Consider the following 21,057-nt stretch of genomic DNA (forward strand, 5'->3'; position numbering starts at 1 on the left):
ACCCTGCGCTCCCGCTACCCCGGCGCTGATCCGGCCTGATGAGGCCTGTGGCCCTACTCAGGCCGGTTTCTTGATCTGCGCTGTCTTATCCCAGGTAACTTTGGTTGTCAGTTATGTAGGAGGTTGGAGTGGTGGGGGGTGGAGGTAGGAATGGAGTGGCATGCTTGGAGCGATTGTTCTGAGGTCATTTTAGTGTTACGAATTCCCAGCTGAGAGAACAGCCAAAAATTAAAAAAGAAAATAGCAGAGAACCCAAGACCTTTGTGCTCAGTGTATTCTGGTACCACATTCCAGTGGGATTCTGGGATGCTTGTCAACAGCCGTGGCTGCTCTTGGACTTTCCCATGGCCTATTCCGGGACAACCACACATCTGCAGATGCTCCCTCAGGACCGGGTCATGGCAAAGGCCCATTTCAACAGCAGCTACTGTTGCTCCCAGGGCCAGAGGTCAGTGCTCCTGTGGCCTCTGGCAGCAACCCCTTCCAGATCAGATACCACCCACTTCCTAGCAGGTGAATGGCAGTCCCTGAGAGTTCTTCCTCAGAGATGGGAGAAGTTTCCCCCCACGTTCCCCCCCCCCCCCAGGTATGGAAGCAACAGATACTGCTTTGTGGAAGTACACTGGAACCCATGCAGGGGGTGGGAAGTTACTCCCAAGATCCAAAAGGGGCATTTTTTGTTGCATGTTATAGGGTAGGGCTGAAGAAATGAACCTAGAGAGGAGAAGGCAGACAAGCAAGGAAGTCATGACTTTCGTCTGATGTGCAAGGATGAAGGAGAAAGGATATTTCAGAGGAAAAATGAAACTATTCCCAAACTTACTGGCTTTTAACAGAAATCATTTTTTTTTCACACTCTGGTACCTTGAGGGGTAATGTTATTCACTTTTGACTTCAATAAATACCTAAGAAAACCATGTAAAAGGAGGGCAGTTTTACTTTCATTTCAGATTTTAGAGGTGGTAGATAGTCCATGGGGTTCTGTCACTTGTGGGCCCGCCCGTGCATACTGAGATAAAGCAGCATCGATGAGGAGACATGGTGGAGCCAGGTGGCTCACTCTAGATAAACAGAGGGCAGGCAGGCAGGCAGTTAGGAAGACAGACAGATGGATAGACAGACAGAAAGTGCTTGAAGACAAGATCTATACTTGGAAAGCATGCCCCTAGTGAATTGTTTTGATCACCTGGGCTGAACCCCCTAATATAGCCCATTCAGCTACGAGTTCATCAGTGGATTAATTTACTGATGAGGCAAATGTCCCTATGATATAACAGTAACACAACAATTGGGGATTGTTTTAACATATGAGCCTCTGGGGGATGTTTCTTATCCAAACTATAATCCTTAGGCTCTTCTGGGTGCTGTTCCTCACTGGGGCTCACTTGTTCCATTGTGTTTCGATAGATCTTGGGGATGCAGTCATCTGAAGGCTCAACTTGGCTTAACATTCAAGACAGTTCCTTATCCCGCATTCCTGGGCATTGGAATGGCTATCAGTTTCCTCTCCCCCCTTCCCCCTGTGGCTGTTAAAAATGGCTAACTTGGGTTTCCCTACAATTTAGAGGGCTCAGGAGAGTTGATCTTGTAAGGAGTCTGGATTTCTTTAGAGGAAGTGAGGAAGACACGGCTTATCCTTTTCAAGACTAAATCTAGACTGTTCTAGAGTATTTTCTGTATTAACCTGTTGATCTAACAATCCCTTGGCAGCCCAGATTCTAGGCCACAGAGGTTTAGATTCATCCTTTAAGAGGGGAAGGCTGGTGCTTGCAAGAAGGGGCAGGATGAATGGTGACCACCATGGAGAGAAGCCAAGACTGAGATAGAAAAGGACCAGGAAGACAGACAGCACTTGGTAGTCAGAGGACAAGGAAGACACCTCACTGTTTGGCCATGTTCAGGTGGCATGGGAGACACAAAAGTGGGAGATATGTTATATCCTCATGAGCTGTGATATGGATGTTAAAATTTATTTTTTCAAGTGTTTTAATTATCATACATTAATTATATATAATGGTGGGGTTCCTTATGATATTTTCAAATATGTCTATAATGTACTTTTGATCATAGTCACCTTCATTACACTCTCCTGTTCTCCTCCAACTCCCCTATCCCTTCCTCTTCTCAACTAGCCCCCCTTCTGCTTTCACACTTTGGGTTGTGTGTTGGCTCTGGTGACCAAATGAGTTTAATCAGAGTTGCCTCTAAGAGCATGAGTCAGGATGTATTTAGTAAGGTTGAGCAACTTAACAGTGGCCACACCATTGAAGATGTTTCTCCCTTTCTCAGAAACCACTTACTACCTCAAGGTCCTCAGGGAGGCATGGGGTTTGTGAACATGAGTTGGAGAGTTTTAGGACACATGCAGGCACACACGCGCGTGTGCGCGTGCACACACACACACACACACACACACACACACACACACAATTGTTAGTCTTTCTAAAGGTTTATAACCATTAGATACCTGTTTTCTGCCTCCTTTCATTCCATCCCAGTTAGCTGTCTTAATGTTCAGGGTTCATCTATGATCTTTGTGCTCCCAAACCTTCTTTGACTCTTCTTTCCCCTTGCACTTGACCTGATGGTCCTATCTTAGGGCTCTTTTACTGAGTTGTGTGCTCATGTCTTTTTTTTCTTCTTCTTTTTTATCAAGTGGTCGTATTTGGATCCCTGTTCTCCTGGGAGTCTTCTGTCTCCCTACCTCAATGGCTTACCCTATGGATCCTTCTGCCTAGAATGTCTCCGAACTCCATCTGTCAAAATCTTTTAAAACATATCTCCTGGAACCAGAAAGATGGCTCAGTGAGTAAGTGCTCTACAAACTCAAGCTCGGATCTGAGTTTGGATTCTCAGAATCCATGTAGAAGCCAGGTATGGTGGTATATGACTGTTATACCTGTGGTTGGTAATGGAGACAGGAAGATTCTCGAAGCTCATTGGCCAGTTAGTGTAGCTGAATTGATGAGCTCAGGGCTCAGTGAGAGAGACCCTTTTCAAAACTTGTGGGAGCAATAAGTAAAGACATTTGGTCACATCCACACAAATGCTCCTCTTCTCCTGGAGACCCAGTGCTTTGAGGATCAGCGTCTCTCTATTTGTGTCACCATTATTCCCCTTACCATTGCTTCAAGGCCTTCAGGGACAAAAGCCACAAGAAGACCTTGCTGCTTCTGCCCCACGGCTCCATGCCCTGCACGCAACAATCATCCAGTCGATGGCCTATTGAATTAAACAGTGGTTTCCCTGGGCCACCAGCCTCTGATTGTCTCTTTCCTTTCCCATGGCAAATTGCAGCATTTAGCTCCCAGCAACTCCTGGTCGAGGGCCTGAGGTTCCTGGCAGGCCATTCCCTCAGGACCATGAGACTGCTGTTCCCAGATGGCCAGGCCTGTGCAGGCTGGAGCTGGGTCCCAAGGAGATGGAGAACTTCTGACTCCATGGACTCCCCTGGCTCCTCTTTCCAGCTGCCCCATATTTGTTTTCCTTGGCACAAGAAAGCCATCAGTCATCACATGGACCATTTATAGCCATATATCCATCTCTTATTCTTCTAATGAAAATTACAGTGATTTTGACTCAGAAAAGGAGAAAAGAAAGGAAAATAAAGGGTCCCCTATGCAAAGTAGGTATTTCATGAGGCCACTAGGGCTTCCTACAGTAGTCAACCTACCCTGGGGAGTTGATGCCAGTCTTCCTGCCCAGCAGCCCTCTCCCCATATCTCTGCCTGTGCCCCAGCTCCTCAGACTTTATTAATGGGCTCCATGGGCAGCCAATATTCTGAAACTCTTGCTACTAAGTCAGGAAAGGGGTGTGGCTGCTTGGCTGCTTGGCTCCAGCTGTATTCACAGTACAGGATCATTCATCTGACACTAAAGTATCCAGTGGCCACTGTTAAACTCTGAAAATTGAGGAGCTCTGTAGTCAGGCAATACCTACAGGCCAAACAAAGACTAGAGAATCAATGGTCCCCTAGTCCCCTGCCTCTACAGTTAGGGTTTTCAAGCAGCTTATAAACAGCAGCTAGTATGTTCCTCACAATCACCCTTTGAAGGAATGATGTTATTATCTCCAGTTTAGAAATGAGGAAACTGAGGCAGAGCAGGTTAGGAGACGTCCCTGGTCACTCCAGTGTTGGCAACATGCTGGGCTTTGGGTCTTGGAGACCTCGCTTCTGTGTCTGCTGATCAATTGGCATTTCCTTTGTCCCTCATCCAGTGGAGGTGTTGAAATACTAACAGAACCACCTAGCCCTTCTTATATGTCTGAGAGCACTGGAAAGGACAGAGTGTCTAAGAGCCGTGGACAAATGACTGGACGAGTCCGAACCAGTTCTCGGGACAGGTAATTCAATTTGGTTCAAATTCTGACTTTCCCACAGATTTTCGTTTCTCAGCCTTAGCTTTGTGTGCCTATTTGGAAAGGCAGATTAACAAAGGGATTTACTGGAGTTTCCAAGAGCAACCTCCTTCCCTTGGCTCCAATCTCTGGCCTGGGAATTCACTAAGGAGCCAATTCATTTTCTTCTCTCAATTCATTCATCAAGTTCCGATGCTACTTCTTGTGTGTGCAGGGACACCTTATGGGCAGCAGGAGGGCGTGTGGAGCAAAAGCTTAACTAAATGGATCAGATCTCCCCTGTGCTTTGAAGCCATGCTCAGTGTTTCTGTGTCCACGGCCACTGAAATCAGGAGCCTACACTGGACATGCGAGCACATGCCTGTGATCTTAGCCCTTTCAGTGGTAGAGGCAAAGAGGATCAGAAAGCTCACTCCCAGTTACATATCCACTCTAAAGCCAGCCTGAGCCACATCTGGTTCTGTTTTAAAAAAAGAAAACAAAGCAAGGAAGGTCAGCACGATGGCTCAGCAGGTGAAGGTGGTTGCCACCAAGACTGATGACTCGAGCTGTGGTTTCTGGGCTCTTTGGGAGGATTTTCCCTCTTCTATCTGGAAGACTGTGTGAGGTATACTTTAGCAGCCTCACCTCTACAGAAATAGGATTTCACGTGAAAATTCACTGGAACCAGATACCCTTACAGGGAAGCAGGTCTCAGCCTTGTTCAGGTGGGATAGAATGGCAATGTAGATTTGTGCTCCGGGTTGCATGGTACCTGGCAGAGCTGAGTAAAGATGCAGATGCTCTTTCTTTCCTAGGGTCCCTCCTATATGAATAATCACAGATATCCTAGTTTTATTATTTAGTCAATAACTGGGCTTTGGAGGCCATTTGCCAGTGTTCCCAAATCCAGGTGACAGCAGCAGCTTATCTCTTCTGGGGGTCTCTCTTAGCTGCTGGTGGCCCTTTGCCCCCACTCTAGCCTCTGCTTTGGCTGCACATGGTCATCAATTCCTTGATTATTATACTGTTATATGGATAATCTTTGCCAACCCTAACCCTACAGAGCCAGAGCGAAACAGATGCTTATACAGATACGAGCAACTCAAGGTATGGAGGGTTTATTTTGGCAAATAGCTTGAAGGTAACGTGTACCATGGTCAGGAAGCCATGAGAATAGGAGTTTACTGCCACTGGTTCACATTGTGTCCACAGTTAGGAAGCACAAAGACTTGAATGTTGACGCCTAACTTGTCTCATTTTTAGCCTGGTGTCTCAGCTCATAGGATGGTGCAGTCCACATTCAGGGCAGGTCTTCTCTTCTGTCACATCTTTTTGGACATAGCTTCTAAGACAAGCCCAGAGGTGTGTCTTCTAGGTGATTCTAAACCCTGTCAAGTTGACAAAATTAATGACAGGCAGCAAACATTCAAATCTCACTAGCCATTTTGCGTTTGGCTCTCTCTCCTTGTTCTCTCTAGGAGATGAGCATCCCTCTAAGGATGATTGAAGTGAAGGCTGTGAAGAGAGTCAGGTGCTTTAAGGAAGGCTTTGGGAAGATGCTAGAGATGAGTTAGGTGAGGTAGATATATCTTGGGGGTTTCCACTGCTCTGTAGGAAGACAGACTGAAGCGTAGGGTCAAGAATGTATTCTGCTTCACTGCAATAGTCCAGAAGCATTGCGGGAGTTTGAATTCTAAAGCCTTAGCTCCAATCCCAGCTCCCAGGTTCCTGGAGCCACAGCAGTTATTCTGGAGAAAACACTGTGTTGCCTTCCAGGTGGCCAGGCCTGATCCCCTGAGATGCCATTTCTGGACTCACTGTGCTGAGTTGCCTCTGGGCCTCAGTGTTTTCTAAGGGCAAGTGATAGACATTGAGAGCCTCTCAGAGTTCCCTGCGGAGGGATACCTAAGCATGTGTCATGTGGGTCGGAAAGCTGAGTGTGGCCGTCAAAAGCATGTGTCTGAAAAGCTGGGGCAATGCGCAGTATGAAAAAGCACTGGATCAGCCCTTTGGCTTTGAGATAAGGCTTGAGGTAGGTGGTAGGACTGAACTGCTCCATCCCATGAAGAGCCCTTCGCTTTCACTGCAGGACTGAAGAGATGGAGGTGGGGAGGCAGAATCCTCAGGAAGAGCTGGGTACCTGAAGGGAGTTGGCCTAGGGTAGTACGAGAGAATAAACTGAGAAAACTAATGGGAAAAATTTGGGAAATTGTGTCGGGAGTTAGTTTTTAGGAAGATCTTTTCCACATTCCCAGTGTTGTGGGAGAGGAGACTGACTAGATTTCCAGAGAGCAAAAACACTTTGTAAGGGATTGGTAGAGTTGAGAATTGTTCCCAGGTCCTCTAACCTCCAGATGGCATGCAGTACTGTATTACAGTGTAAGAATTTATCTCTCGCCGGGCGGTGGTGGCGCACGCCTTTAATCCCAGCACTTGGGAGGCAGAGGCAGGCGGATTTCTGAGTTCCAGGCCAGCCTGGTCTACAAAGTGAGTTCCAGGACAGCCAGGGCTATACAGAGAAACCCTGTATCGAAAAAACAACAACAACAAAAAAACAAACAAACAAACAAAAAAAGAATTTATCTCTCAAATGAATGAATTAGAACTACTACAAACATTATTTCATAGTTTCTGAGGTCAGGAACATAGATGTATTTTGGTTGGGTCCTCTGGCTCTGGCCAAGTCTCTCAAGACTCTGTAATCAAGGTGTTAGATCATGTGACATGTGACATGCTCATTTGAAGTTTTGAGTGGGAAAGCCTACTTCTGATTTCACTGAACAAGCTTTTATTTATTTATTTATTTTTGGTCAGAATTCTGTTCATTACAATCTACTAGACCAAGATCTCATACTTCTCACTGACTGTAGGCCAGATACCCTCTACCCCCCACCATATGTTTGCTTTTCACCTGGAAACCTACACAGCCACTGACTTCTGTTAGTGTGAATAGGGAGAACAGTGGCAGAGGTGTGCAAGACAGGCAAAAAAGTGTCACCAGCACTTTTGCTGTATCTCCCTCAATGAGGCGACCACTGTGCAGTTCCTACTCCTGAATGTCAGACACAAAGTCCTCTTCGAAGATGCCCATCATCCCAAGTTTTTTCTGATCTTATTTGTTCCTTCTAAAAAAATGTAGTAGAAAAGGCAGGAGTAGACACCTCTTTGGAGAAGACACCATTACTCTCAAAAAAGGGAGAACACAGTTAGTGGAGTAAAGAACACTTTATCTCCAGGTCCAACTATTCACTCCAAATAACTCCCTTCCCCCTTTCTTTTCTGATAGTCTTGCTTTATAGCCCAGACTGGGCTCCTGGTTGCTGGGGTTATAGGCATGCATCACCACATCCAGCCAAATTTTCTTTCTTTATTGTTAGTAATATGTTTGATTATAAGAGAGACCATGAAAGGCATTTGACAGCCCCAGACAAGTTATTGACTCTCCTATACCCTCGATCTTCTCACCAGGATAACAGTATTAATTTCATGGAATTAATTAAAAGAGACGTCATATCTTTTAAAGCTACCTCTTTGATCTAGGAGGCCAATGAGCATGAACCTATTAGCAAACCAGTGAGGACCTCTTTTCTCCTGGTTGACCTTTCAACTTTAAAGATTTTTTTTTGTTTTTTGTTTTTTTTTTTTTTTTTTTTTTTTTTTTTTTTTTCGAGACAGGGACTCTCTTTGTAGACCAGGCTGGCCTGGAACTCAGAAATCCGCCTGCCTCTGCCTCCCAAGTGCTGGGATTAAAGGCGTGCGCCACCACCGCCAGGCTCAACTTTAAAGATTTTGAGTGCAGTAGCCTAAGTGATTGGACAGGAATGAGAGGGAGAACTCTGTGGAAAAAGCAGCCAAAATTCATATTATCTTCTTTTTCTTTTTTTAAAAAAGATTTATTTATTATTATAATTAAGTACACTGTAACTGTCTTCAGACACACCAGAAGAGATTGTCAGATCTCATTACGGATGGTTGTGAGCCACCATGTGGTTGCTGGGATTTGAACTCAGGACCTTCAGTAGAGCAGTCAGTGCTCTTACCTGGTGAGCCATCTCGCCAGCCCTCATATTATTTTCTAATTGTGTGATGATATATTGACTTGCCAGGATGGTCAATATAAAATACCACTGTGGCACGGAAATTAATCTTACATCTCTTTAGACCAGAGGTCTCAGGTTAAAAAAGGACAGCACCTCTTGCTTCCTTAGAGGGCCTTCTTGGCTTGCCAGGCTCACCTCTCGCTGTATCATCTCATGGTTGTCTCTGTACACACATCTCTGATGTTTTGTTTTGTTTTGTTTTGTTTTTTGCATATCCAAATTTTATAATAGGGGAACACCTGTCAGCACAGCCTCATTTTAGTGTAACTTCTCTCAAGAGCCCATCTCTAAATAATCCACATTTTTAAGTACTAGGCTTGAGGGATTCTTAGGTGGACATAATTCAGCCCAGTGCTGATGGTATTCTAAAAAACACATTGAGATAATTGAAAACCCAAGAGAAAGATTGGAGCACTTTACTGCAGTGATGAGCCATTGCAAACATAGGAAGGCACCATCCCCAGACAGCACCCACTGAGGCAGAGAGTAAGGGTGGTTATCTTGTGACAGGGCTTTGTTTGAGGATCTGTTCATAGTATAAGGGCTTGTAGTCAGACTCTTGTGAGAGTTCTTAGGAAATTATTCCATGCCCTGATCTCAAACCTGCTAAGCATCCGGCTGATAGGTGTGCTACAAGTGGCCCTCCATTTCTCTCATATGACAGGTATTTTCAAATACTCCCTGCTCCAACCCAGAGACATGTTAACAGGGAATATTAGTACTCCAAAGACCTTTTCCATTTATATCACTGAACGCCTCATTTGAGTACTTCCTTTGGAACAAAGAGACTCTTTGCTAAGGAGCTATTGATGCTCTCATTCTGCTACCAGATAGAAACTTCTCACAGTCCCAAAACATTTAATATAATTATAGAAGTGATGTGTAATAAAATATACAGTATATTAAAAAAATCAAGAGTCTTCTATGTTCCCTTTTTTGAGAGATGATTGGTGTCAATAGTGTCAAAACCAAAAAATTATGTATATATTTGATCAACTTACATACATACATACATATGTCTTAATGAAACTGCTCACTCCACATGACAGATGCTAATAAAGAAAAATTAAAAAGATACGTGTATTTATTGCATGTATTGTTTTATATCTCTTTTGCCTCACCCAATAATATGACTTGACAATCTCTATATGTGCATCTTCATACACACACATATGTATGTCGAAAGTGTGGTGGCACATATGTAAAATCTCAGCACTCAGGAGGCTGAGGTAAGAGGCTTGGTTATTTGAGGTCAGCCTGGCCTATGTGGTGAGTTCCAGGCTGGTCTATGTGGTGAGATACAAAGCAAAAGGCTGTCTCAAGACAAATGAATAACCACCCACATAGGTAATCATAACTGCTGTAAAATAATGGCATAGGAGGCATAGAAGTGACTTGACTAATCTCCTAGGATGTCCTACAAAGGAGAGGTCCAAATTGGACTTACAGATGACTCATTTTTATAACATAAGTTCTGTGCTTTGAATGCTGCTCTGAACTTTATTAAACACTTCTGGCTGTAGTGGTCCATGAACCTCTCTAGAAGCTATGATGTAGTCTAGAGGATTCAGTGATATAACAAAACACCAAGATGTCCAAGAGGCTTTGATGTCAAGGGGCTGGCAGATCAGGAGTCTGCTGGCCTGATCTCTCAAGATAGCATCTTGTTATTCCCCGAGCCTAAGAGGAGGTTTCTAGTTCTCTCCAGCCCTTTAAGAAGGTGAAATTCTTATGGCCCAAATCAGCCTTAATGCCATTACATTGGGGACTAAGTTCCAATAGGAAATTGGAGAGAACACACGTGTCCAAGCCAGAGCGGATCCTTCAAGTGAAATTTCTGGGTCCAAAGTTCTTAATAGTTCTTTTGGTTTGATTTCAGTCCATCCAAGTTTCAGAACCTGGACTCCACAGACATGGGGATTGACAGTTTGGTTTGTTCAGGATTTACAAACTCATTCATGTTCCAAGTATCCTTTGTTGCATGTGTGCGTGTGTGTTTGTGTGTGTCAGTGTGTGCACACAAACACAGAGGGGTGTGTGCCATCATGTGTGAGCAGAAGACAAACTTCCAGAGTCAGTGCTCTCATTTGAGCATGGAAGTCTCAGGGACTGAACTCAGTTGTCAGGCTTGGCAACAAGCACTGTCATGAGCTCATCATACCACTGTCCACTTTGATTTATACAACTTGCCTTGGTGTAACACAAATTCTGATGTTTTCACCCTACTGCTTCTTGGACACTATTGGCTGGCTGCTTGCTTTGTTTCACTTCCATTAGTGGAATGTCTATCTTCCTCAGACTTCTATCCCAGCCCTTCAGTTTTACTCTGAAACCCATCCACTTTGTGTCAACTGCTACACATTTTTCTCACCCTTCAGCTGATCAACTTTAGAGTTGCAAGGTGACTTAGTTTAAAGACACCCTTAACAAATATTCAGTTATGGTGGTGAACATTTGCCCCACTGACAGGTTTCCTAACGATGGACCCCTAGCTTCATGAAGCTTCCAGTGAGAATGTCCACTTTCCAGTGTTACAGCTGTGTGAAAGAGCATTCTAGCACACTACTAGGTAAGGGAGATCTGACCCATCCAGTGGGGCTAAAGGGAGAGGGTGGTTGTCTGGCAAAGGGTGCTTCTCTACCTCCACCGTCTACCAACACTACTCTTGAGTTTTTGTCAGAGATCCAGTGTGTTCTGTCCGTGTTCTCCTCCACCTACAACACACAGGGCCCTAAAGACTGGAGTAAAAAGGCTGTGAAGTTCTTTTGTTTCCCCCAGGGGAGTTTAACAGTGTCCCTTGTCAAGAGCATTCTCCCATTTACTGTGTATTTCAAGTAAAACACACCACATTAGCTCTTCTGAGGCTAATTCGACTCTAACCTCATACTTGAAACATCTGAGAGGGATGTGGGAAGCAGGGAGGATATTTTCCCAACCTGAAAGGACCTGTGCTCTCTAGGGCCATGAGACAGAAACCTGTAGTTTTAAATTTGTGTTAGAAATAGACCTTTGTTGAACTGTGGTGGGCATTTAAATAGGTGGTGAAATATGGTCTCTTTACCATCCAATGAAAACTGTAGAAGTCAATTTGTTCAGAAGGGTAGAATGTGGTCCATGTTACATAGGGAGGTAGAGGAAAGGATGGGCCCTGGGCTTTCCTCTGAGGACTCTGTTTTGAGTATCTGCCTATGAGCCACTCATTAAAAATGGAACTCAATTACAAGCTGAAAATAAGACATTTCTGTTTTTCCCAGTCTTTGCCCACACCTGTCCCCCCTCTTATGGGTGCCTCTACCCACCTGCCCTTGCAACATAGGATGGGCACCACGCCAGGTTTTCTTAGATAAATCAGACCAGCCCACCACTCTTCCCAAGCCAAAGGCCTCCTCCTCCTCCTCTTTCGAGACACAAAGGCCTTCTGTGACTCAAGCAGGCCATGGTGCCCATCGCCTGGTGGTTGAATTGCCCAACTTGCTGGGTAGTGAATGATGTGGTTTCCCTTCAGTCCCTGAGGCAAGCTTCTAGCTAGACTTACACTCTATTTTATCCCATTATAGACCTGTGTGGGGATTTTAGGGTTCATCTGGTTCCTTTTGATGCTCTGGGTAGGTGTGAGTTGCTTTGTGGATGGTTCTGACTCGGTAGAACAGGTGACAAAGCTCGGAGAAGTTGAGCAACTTGTTCACAAGTGGTTGGGAATAGTAGCCTCGTGCTGAAGCTTAGTACTTGAATCAGCTGGTCCAGGTCCTTCTCCCTGGGGAGAAATAGCATCTTCTGCTACTCCGTATGGCCACTGTCTAGGCATTACAATGATGGAATTTCTTATCCATTAGCACAGGCAGGCATGGTGTTGGGAGAAGTAGATCAGGACAGGAAGTGAATGACTGGTCTCACACCAAGCTCCAGTGACATACAGGTCACACCTAATTCTTTCCAAACAACTTTAGGGGCCAAAGAATCCAACATTACATTCCAAAAGAGAAAAGGGAAAGGTGGGCATAGTGAGGAAACACTGGACCAGGATAAACCATTCATAGCTGTGTCTTAGGATGGGCTGCTTCCATTCACAGTCTGGCTATCCTCCACTTGTATTGAGCTGGGCTCAAACAGCAAAGCCATCCTGATATGTAGCCCAAGACCCTTTACACAATGGCTCAGTCTATTTCCAGGAGAACTGGAGATCCAACCTATGTCTCCTAAGGGCACGAGGAGGGATATGCCAACCAATATGCAAAGGAACTGTTCTTTCTGATCAATACTGCATTCAGAATCAGGGCTTCTCCAGGTACTTACCTTCCCGTGACTTCTGACCAAAGGCATGTCCTCTAAGCAAATGGATGAGTGTTCTGAGCCTGCAGACTTTCTAGGTTAGGTTAGGTTTGGGGTATAAAATTAGAATTTAAGACATTTTAGCTCACAAGGCATTCTACTAATCTCCCAGACTCAGACCACCTGCTTTCAGAGGACCACATTCTGGGTAGGGAGAGTTGGAACATACCTCAAGATGAGCCAGAGAGGGTCATATAAAGGCTTACTTTCAACCCAAGTTCAGAAACCCAAATATTTTCCAAACAACAAAAAAATCAAACATTTGTTTTCACAATTTTATTTGTTTTCAAAATGTTATTGAGATGTTGGGGAGAAAAAGCCAACATATACATTCCGAATTTCGTCACGACTGGCATTTACCCACTCTTGATAGGATCTTTGGCTTTTGGTCTAACTTCAGATCTCTTTGGCAGTCCCCCTCTGATGTCCTCATGCTCCTGCCCGGTGTTGTTTGAAGGCCACCAGGGCAGAGCTCATTGCCGCTTCACAAGTGGGATCGGTAATTGCGACTTGCTGTGGGGAGGGACAGATTTACAACAAGGACACCCATTAGTACACAGCCGTCAGAATCTTTGTCCCTAAGAATTCAGCTGCTTGCCGGGCAGTATTGGCGCATTCCTTTAATCCCAGCACTTGGGAGGCAGAGGCAGGCGGATTTCTGAGTTCGAGGCCAACCTGGTCTACAGAGCGAGTTCCAGGACACTCAGGGCTACAGAGAGACCTTGACTCGAAAAAACCCAAAACCAAAAAAAAAAAAAAAAAAAAAACCAAAAAACCCAAAAATCAGCCGCTAGAACTCTGGCATCTCAGGCTGGGATGCTGTTTACTACTGAGGTCTGGCTCCATGAAGGTGTCTGGAAGAGCAAGTCCTAGAATTTGACTGCTCCCCTGCTCGCTCACCCGGCACTTACCATCATCGCCCCGTTTCCTACTCTTCAGGACGCTCTTCCGGTATTTTCTCTTGCTTCCACCTCTCTTGACGCCCTTGTGAAGAGCTCGGTTCTTGCCTCTCCTCATGCCATGAGTCTTTAGCTTGCGGCTGGTCGACATGGTACTTTCTGCCGAAATGAGGGGCTTTGCAAGGCAGGCAGGGCCGGGAGTCCATGTATTTAAGGCCTTAGCCATTGTGACCGCAAAGGGGGTGTGGCTTAGCAGCCGGGTGCAGCTCTCTTGTGATGTCACTAACCTTTGCTACACCTTGCTGGTACCTAAGTAATAAGGAAGCAGCTTCTTCAAGGCTGGTCTGGTCCCCTTTTTAGGTTAAAGAAGGCTTTTCAGACAGGTACTAAACATCTAACTTCCTCCCCTCCTGTGGCTTGGCCTGGAAAGGGCTTTACCAGTGGTCATTAAAGTATGTTTCTTGCCTGTAGAGAACTTGAAAGTCACTGAGTGTGGATATTTATATGTGTGCGAGTGTAAGTCTCAACAGTACCCTCAGGAAGTAAATGTATTTCCATAAGCACTTGAGGCTAGGAGAGCTGATTCAAAAATAGCAAGTTTCCTTCCCAGTCTTTACACTTCTGATACCAGAGACAGGGTTAAGTTTTGGTTTTGTCTCATGTGTTTTGGGGATCTTTATCGATATTCCTGGTTTCCGCTGCTACAAACCAGTAGAGCTAGAACCCCAGCAGATGTGACATATCTCCAAAGGTTGCCACCTGTCATTCTGGGAGCCTGGAATGCAAATCTGTTTAAAGTTTAGGTCACAAAAAGTTACTGCTTACATAGGACAGATATGTCTATCATGTTTGGGCACTAGGGAAATGGTCTAAAGATATAGTCTAAAGACAGAAATCCTGTGTGTGCAGCCAAAGTAGATGGAGCTTTGGGACTCTTATGGAAGGGTTGGGGGGAAAGATTGTGGACCCTGAAGGAAATAGGACCTCCCCAGGAAGACCAACAGTCAACCAATGTAGACCCTAGGGGCTCTCAGAGACTGAACCACCAACCAGAAAGCAAACATGTTAGACTTAGTTTCACCCCACCGCCACACAGATGTAGCAGATGTGCAGCTTGGTTTTCATGAGGGCCCCAAACAAGTGGAGTGGGGGATATTCCAAAAGCTGTTGCCTATTTGAGGGATATGTTCTAGCTGGGCTGCCTTGTCAGAGGACAAGGGGAGGGGACAAGGAATTTTAGAGGGGGTGTTCAGGTGGAGGGGTAGTGAGCAGGATGTAGTTAATAAAAAAATAAAGTGAAAAAAAAAGTTTTGTGTGTGCATGGACCTTTTAGCCTAGTGAATGAAATCCATTAGACCAGTGGTCAGGCATCTGCACAGTGAGTCCTGTTGATGCTGTTGAGTGATTGAGAGGTACCTCTATACCAAAGCAGTGGCTCAGGAGGAAGTATTTTATAGGGGTTTAGCTGTGGAAGCAAAAGGGACGTGTTGGTTGAGGTAGAGAGCAAGACAATGGAGATGGATGTAGGAGATGAGAACGGACGGTGTCAGGGAGTGGCCTGTTTCTGTGTAATGCAGCTGTACGGATGCTTGAGTTACTAGGATTAGGCTGGGCTTTTGAATATGGGTTTGAAGTGCCTTGGCGACGTCTAGATCGAGAAACTGAGCAATGATTATGGCGTATATGAGTCAGCAAGTCTTGTCATTCCACATTTTGGATTTTATAACTTATATCGAGTTCATTAAAATAAAATTCAACAGACACCGAAAGTTCATTATCTCTCTCCCCACCATTATCCTTATTCAAGAACTGAACAAACATAGGTGAGGCTCTTAGCCAAAGCTGGTGAAGAAGAAAAGAGGACGTGGCTCAACTCCCCATCTCATATTTCTTGTACTTATAGGTAATGATGTTTTGGGTGCCAGATTCCCTCCATGGCATAGTAGCTTTTCTCTGGTAACTTCAGGTCATCATGACCCCCCCTTTTTCATTCTTAAGACTTCCTGGTATAATTGAAGATGGTTTGGCAACTGCTTTTCTCCCACCCAGCATCACACAAAGCGTCTCCTCCACACCAGCCAAAAGGACTCCTTAAGGATTGGTTCACTGATTCCTGGGTGACTTTCATTCCCACAGAGGGTAAAGCTATCTAAAGCAGTGTTCCACCTTGCCCTGTTGTATCTCAAACTCCTCTGTTCATTTCAGTCACTTTTTTTCCCCCTTTACAAACAGACCCATGAGAACACAAATCCCCAAGAAATACAGGACTTGGCTTGCCCCTTAGAGTTTGGTGGTAAATGATTCTGCCACAGAATGGGGTTTCAATGAGCCTTTGTTTCCACATTTGTTAAAAGAATAGAATTTAATTTTCTTAAGTCATCCTATTTCTCCCATTTTTTTGTCCTGCAATTCTAAGGAAGATTTCCCCCACTTTCCACACACTCATTGCCCTTTGACATTTATTCAAAGTCTACTATCCTGTAACACTGCCCTTCAGATTGAGCCAACCAGCTATGTGAAAGCCCATTTTGTGTCTGGATTGCTGTGTGGTGCCGGCATGGTGTTAAGTTAGTCTCAGCAGAAGACAGCTCATCTTGGTTCTGGTACTGGTTGGATTTCTCAGGACCCTGTCTCTATTGTTTGCAAGTAAGCAGGCTTTGTTAGGTGATTAGGTGGCCTCCAAGAAGAGTTGGCAGTCGTTGTGGTCCTCTTGTAGTTATGGACATTTTCCTACAGTAAGTGTTCTCTCCCAACTGTGGAATCTTTCCTCTACACCTTGGTTTATCCAATGGGACTCAGGTTTTGTTTCTTTTTTAAGTTTCTGGTGAACAAAAGGATGTAGTTTCTAGTAGTAGTTCGTAGACGAAGGGGTGGGGAGATGGTTTCTGTTGAAAAGGAATGTGGATCCTTTTCTTGGAATAATTGTTGGATAGACCTTCTCTCTTGAACTGGTCAGATGGGGAGACAATGTAATGTCTTATCTCCTATCAGGACAGCTATGGTCCCACTTGGTACTAGATACTTCAAAGTATTATGGACAGTTCACTCACCAGAATGTGAAGGATATGGTGAGGACAGATCTACATTCTGGTTCTTGCTCACCTCTGTATTTCAGCAGAACTGGACCTTTGGTCTAAAAGACTGTTATTTCTTGGATGATCTGAGATAGGATGCTATTTCTTGTTTCCAACTCTCACTCCCATAGAACCTGTTCTGCTCAAAGTGAGTGGAGATGGCAGGGGAAAGGCAAATGGATTCCAGATATGGTGAAGAGCAAAGAGGAAGGTCCCAGGTTCAATTCTACTTCCACCATCCCGCTGAGAAACCTGAGGGGCAGAGAGCCATTTATGGAGAAGCACAGTCAGAGGCTAGGCAAGGGCTGGGCTGGGGGCCTGAGGGTTGGCTCTTATATCACACCTCCTGGGTTGGACAGAGCAGGGTTGAGCATCAATCCCTGTGGAGTTGCTCTTCGCCCCAGTGGAAAGGGCAGCTTAGTAGGAGACCAGTGAACTCAGCCCTGACCCTTTCGCAGGTTCCAAGACAACCCCCACCCCACTGAGAACCATCTGCTAGCTTAGTTTGCCCATGGTCTTTTTAATCTGGCTTCTTATGTTTAATTTTGATGTGGAAACAAATGCAGAGTGGACTCTTGCCTGAGCTGCCTCCAGTAAAGCAACAGAGGAAAAGCCTGGTCGATCTATTTCTTCCACACCTCAGCTTGCCCCAAGGGACTCAGCTTTTGTGCCTTTTATTTCTGGGAGATGGAAGGAAATGGATAGCTTCTGAGAGTTATTTGAGAGGGGTAGGGGTGGGGCAAGAAAGAAGGAGGGCGAGGGAAAGAGATCAATTTCCACAGGTGGATGGATGGCATGGAAGTAGTCCTTAATTACACTGTAGTTCAGGGCTTTAAGGCCCGTTCTTTCACTGGCCCTGTTCTTAGAAAGGACAAGTTCAGTCTTACTGTTGTGACAGTCATATCTCCAGTTGGATCCTCTCTGACCTGTAAAGTCCACTGATTTTCCTGAGGCCTCCAAAAGGCATCTTTACAGGGATGGGTCTATCCAGCAATTTAGGACTTGAGTTCATTAAGAGGGAGAATGGAAAAGTTTCAGACAGCCCTTACACATGGGTGGTGGCTGAGTTTGAGTTCCTCTCTGAAATCTAAGTCTCTCCAGATGTTGACTTCAGCTGGGGAGAGGGGGACCTTCTATTCTGCTCACATGTACGCCCTGTCTTGTGTACTGTTGCTGATGTTTTTGTTCAAACAGGCTATGGCCATTGGGGAGAGGCTAGGGAAGGTGAAAACAGATGGTCAGCGCCTTCTGAGCCCAGAACATATCCAATATCATTGGTAAGGAATCAAGAGAGACCAGAGACCCAGGACAGAGAGTGGTTTTCTGAGAGAAGAAGAGGGCTTTTACTCAGCTCACTTCTATCATGAAATGTTGGAAATATTTTGGAACACTTTGGTTCTACACATGCTGGGGCCACCCTCCCCTTTTTTTCCTGCTTGGCTCCTCTTCCATCTTTTCTACAGAATTCCCTGTGTCTTTTCACAAACAATTACTAACCCAAACATTAACAGTTAAATGGTAGGGACTCTGTATCTATGGGAGACCTTTTGCAAGTCCTTGTCCTGTTTATTTTGGGGTCTTCTTTGTCTAAGGGAATGTACCTAGGCAGTGGAAGAGAAAGGGCTGACTGACTCTTGCTGATCTCAAGGCTGAGAGCTGCCCCTGGCTCCATGGTAGCTTTTCTGCTTGACTGGAAAAAATGTCCAGCCTTGACTTTCCACTCTGCCTTTTCTTTCACACTCGTGTTAGGATCATAGCGGAAGAAACACAAAAGGAGAGTGCTGGGGCAGGTGGTCTCTCTGGTAGAGGCAGGCTATAAATCTGTAGGTCCTTGAGGGGAATAAAAGTCTGATTTATTTGGACTTCATTTTGCTTTCCCAGAAGCCATCACTAATAACCTGCATGGTAGGGTTATATACACAAAGCAAAGCCAAATTTCATGACCACTTTTCTGCCCCCACTAACCTTAGCCTGCATCTAAAGAACGTATCAGTTGTCAGAATTCTATTACCATGTAGTTTAGTTAGAGGCCTCACATTAGTGTTGGAAAGGTATGTTTTAAGTTTCATATGTGAGTTAAATCACCTACTCTCATGTGGTCCAGAGGAGTGAATGCTTTAATCCGTTTATCTACTGGAACAGGGACGTTTGAGTTGGAGCGTTTCTAGAGAACATAGCAAATAAGCCCAGGATGTAGGTAATTTAGGCAAAGTCACAAATTATAACCAAAGTCAGACACTGTGCCTAGAATTCCTCATCCACTGTTCAGGCTTCTTGCCATAGGCCATGATGCACAGTTGAAATGTCTTTTATTTGATCTACTTTCTCATTCCCCATGGATTTCTTTAGCTCCTTTATTCTCTTTATGTTCCAAGAGCAATGTGCTGGGTTTCTTGCCTTCTAGAAGTCCTTCCACCATCCAAGGGACATCATTTACTTTGAGAATACCCCTGAAATATTAGCCACTAAGAAGGGAAAAGATTCAGAGGTTCCTCCATGCTCAGACCAGTGCCTTCATAATTGATGACACAGAGCATTGTGACCACCAGGCTGGGGCTGGGGCGTCAGGCAGAGGAGGTAGTAGCCAAACAGCAAGGATGTCTTCTAAGAAGTATCCTCAAGGGACCAAAAATTATGTCTTTATCACCACTACTACTGTATTATTATTATTATTATTATTATTATTATTATTATTATTATTATCATGAATGCTATAACCATTCTGACCAGTCTTGGCTCAAGAGAATATCAGAACTCAGTTTTGTTCTAAGGGAGACAGAGTATCAGTTTGCTTGTGGCTGTAGAAAGATGGAGCTGACACCATCCCTACCAATGTTCTGATAGAATTCTCATATGTGACGATCTCAAAAGCAGAAATGTGGAATCCTTGCATTTTACCCCTGCCCCTCATGTCCCTGTGTTGGGAAAGCAGAAGTAACTTGCCTAGAAAAAGTTTAGGTTTTTAGGTAAGGACCAGAACCACACCCAGTTGTATTTGAACACTGCACTAGCTAGATTTTATTGTCAAGAAGCTCTTGATACAGGGCAGCCTTATTCTCATCAGAGGAAATGTGAAGGGTAATGCTACAGGATGGCCTGGCTTCTGGTGGCGACTCTGTCACAAGCAGAAATGTGTTTCCTCCAGAGACCACTTTTTTGTGATAGGGACATTTCCTTCATGCTGGAAAACTGAGCTTAAAACCGTTTCCTGGTTAAAGTAGGAGACTGTAAAAGAGCTCTTCAGGTGAGCATGCAGGTGCTCTTGGCCTTCTAGTTGTCACTCCCTGTACCATCTGCTCCAGGAAGTCACTGCTTCTCAAAATCAACTGCATTTATTCAGGGTAAATCTACTGGCATCTTGTTAAAAGATGATTGAGTGGCACTAGCAGCATGAACCTAGGGTCCCTCTGAATCCTGGACCCTCTGTGATGCGTACACCCCTGGCCTATGGCACCTGCCCATCTCCCTGTTCAGCCCAGGCACTTTGTAGACAGGTATGTATGTAATGTAAACACCACTCTTTCTCTTTCCTCCTGCCCCATGCACTTCTTTTCTTCCTTTGTTGCTCTTCCTGGGGGTTAAAACCATGAATGACAAGAGAAGTGTAAAGGTTCTGCTTTCGTCTTGCTTTGAAAAGGAATCCCAGTCAAGGCTCTCAGGGTTGGAGATTTCTTTCTTAGGCCCTCATTGTCAACTTGACCCTGATGATTGACACCATCAACCTTCAGCTTTGACCTCGGGCCCCTTCTCGGACTCTCTCCTTTTCTTCCTTGCAGTTATTAAGTCTGCAGCTGTGGTGCCCACCTTTATATGAACATAACTGGTAGCCCAGTTAGAGAATCTGTGTTACCTTCAAATATTATTATGGAGGCTGCTTAAGTTTTTCTTTCCTTTCAACGCTGCCCATAAAGCTTCCTGTAAATGGGCTAATTGTATACTGGTTGTTTGAAGAAGTTCAGGAAACATTCCTAGCAGATGTAGTTCACATTCTCATTTCCTTTTCTACCTTTTCCTTCTACCTTCAGCATCCCTCTCTAGCCAGGCTATCTATTCTCTCCTTCAAGCAACCTCCACTTCTATCGCCAAATTGATATTTAACACATGAAGAGTCAATAAGTGAATGTGCTCGTGGAAAAATCTGATTCTTAACACTTATTAAATAGCTATTATATATTCCAAAGTCCAAGGACTCCATGCTTTATGACTTCATCACCACATGAAATCTCATAAGGCTTCTTTTAAAAAAAAGTATTTTTAAAGATTTATTTTATGTATATGAGTACACTGTTGTTATCTTCTACACACCAGAAGAG

The 21,057-nt window shown here is 44.7% G+C and overlaps 1 protein-coding gene and 1 long non-coding RNA gene across 4 annotated transcripts in view; one reads left to right on the forward strand and one right to left on the reverse strand.

Moving 5' to 3' along the window:
- LOC115029893 overlaps window positions 1–21,057 on the forward strand; it is a 105,252-nt gene that overhangs the window by 16,380 nt on the left and 67,815 nt on the right. Inside the window, exons 2-3 of one of the 3 annotated variants that reach the window (XR_003835474.1) lie at window positions 2,657–2,809; window positions 4,220–4,339. The exons of the other annotated variants lie outside the window; for them this stretch is intronic. This is a non-coding gene — a long non-coding RNA (uncharacterized LOC115029893). Of the gene's footprint in view, window positions 1–2,656; window positions 2,810–4,219; window positions 4,340–21,057 lie in introns of those variants that run through there. 3 annotated transcript variants of the gene reach the window in all.
- On the reverse strand, window positions 13,036–13,862 carry Tnp1 (transition protein 1). Its single transcript, XM_021167101.2, has 2 exons — window positions 13,683–13,862; window positions 13,036–13,284 (listed from the first exon to the last, which is right to left on the reverse strand). The coding sequence occupies exons 1-2, from the start codon at window positions 13,819–13,821 to the stop codon at window positions 13,256–13,258; spliced, it is 168 nt and encodes a 55-aa protein (XP_021022760.1). The 5' UTR covers window positions 13,822–13,862; the 3' UTR covers window positions 13,036–13,255.

Source organism: Mus caroli, chromosome 1 (genome assembly GCF_900094665.2).
Source record: "Mus caroli chromosome 1, CAROLI_EIJ_v1.1, whole genome shotgun sequence".
Classification (NCBI taxonomy): domain Eukaryota; kingdom Metazoa; phylum Chordata; class Mammalia; order Rodentia; family Muridae; genus Mus; species Mus caroli.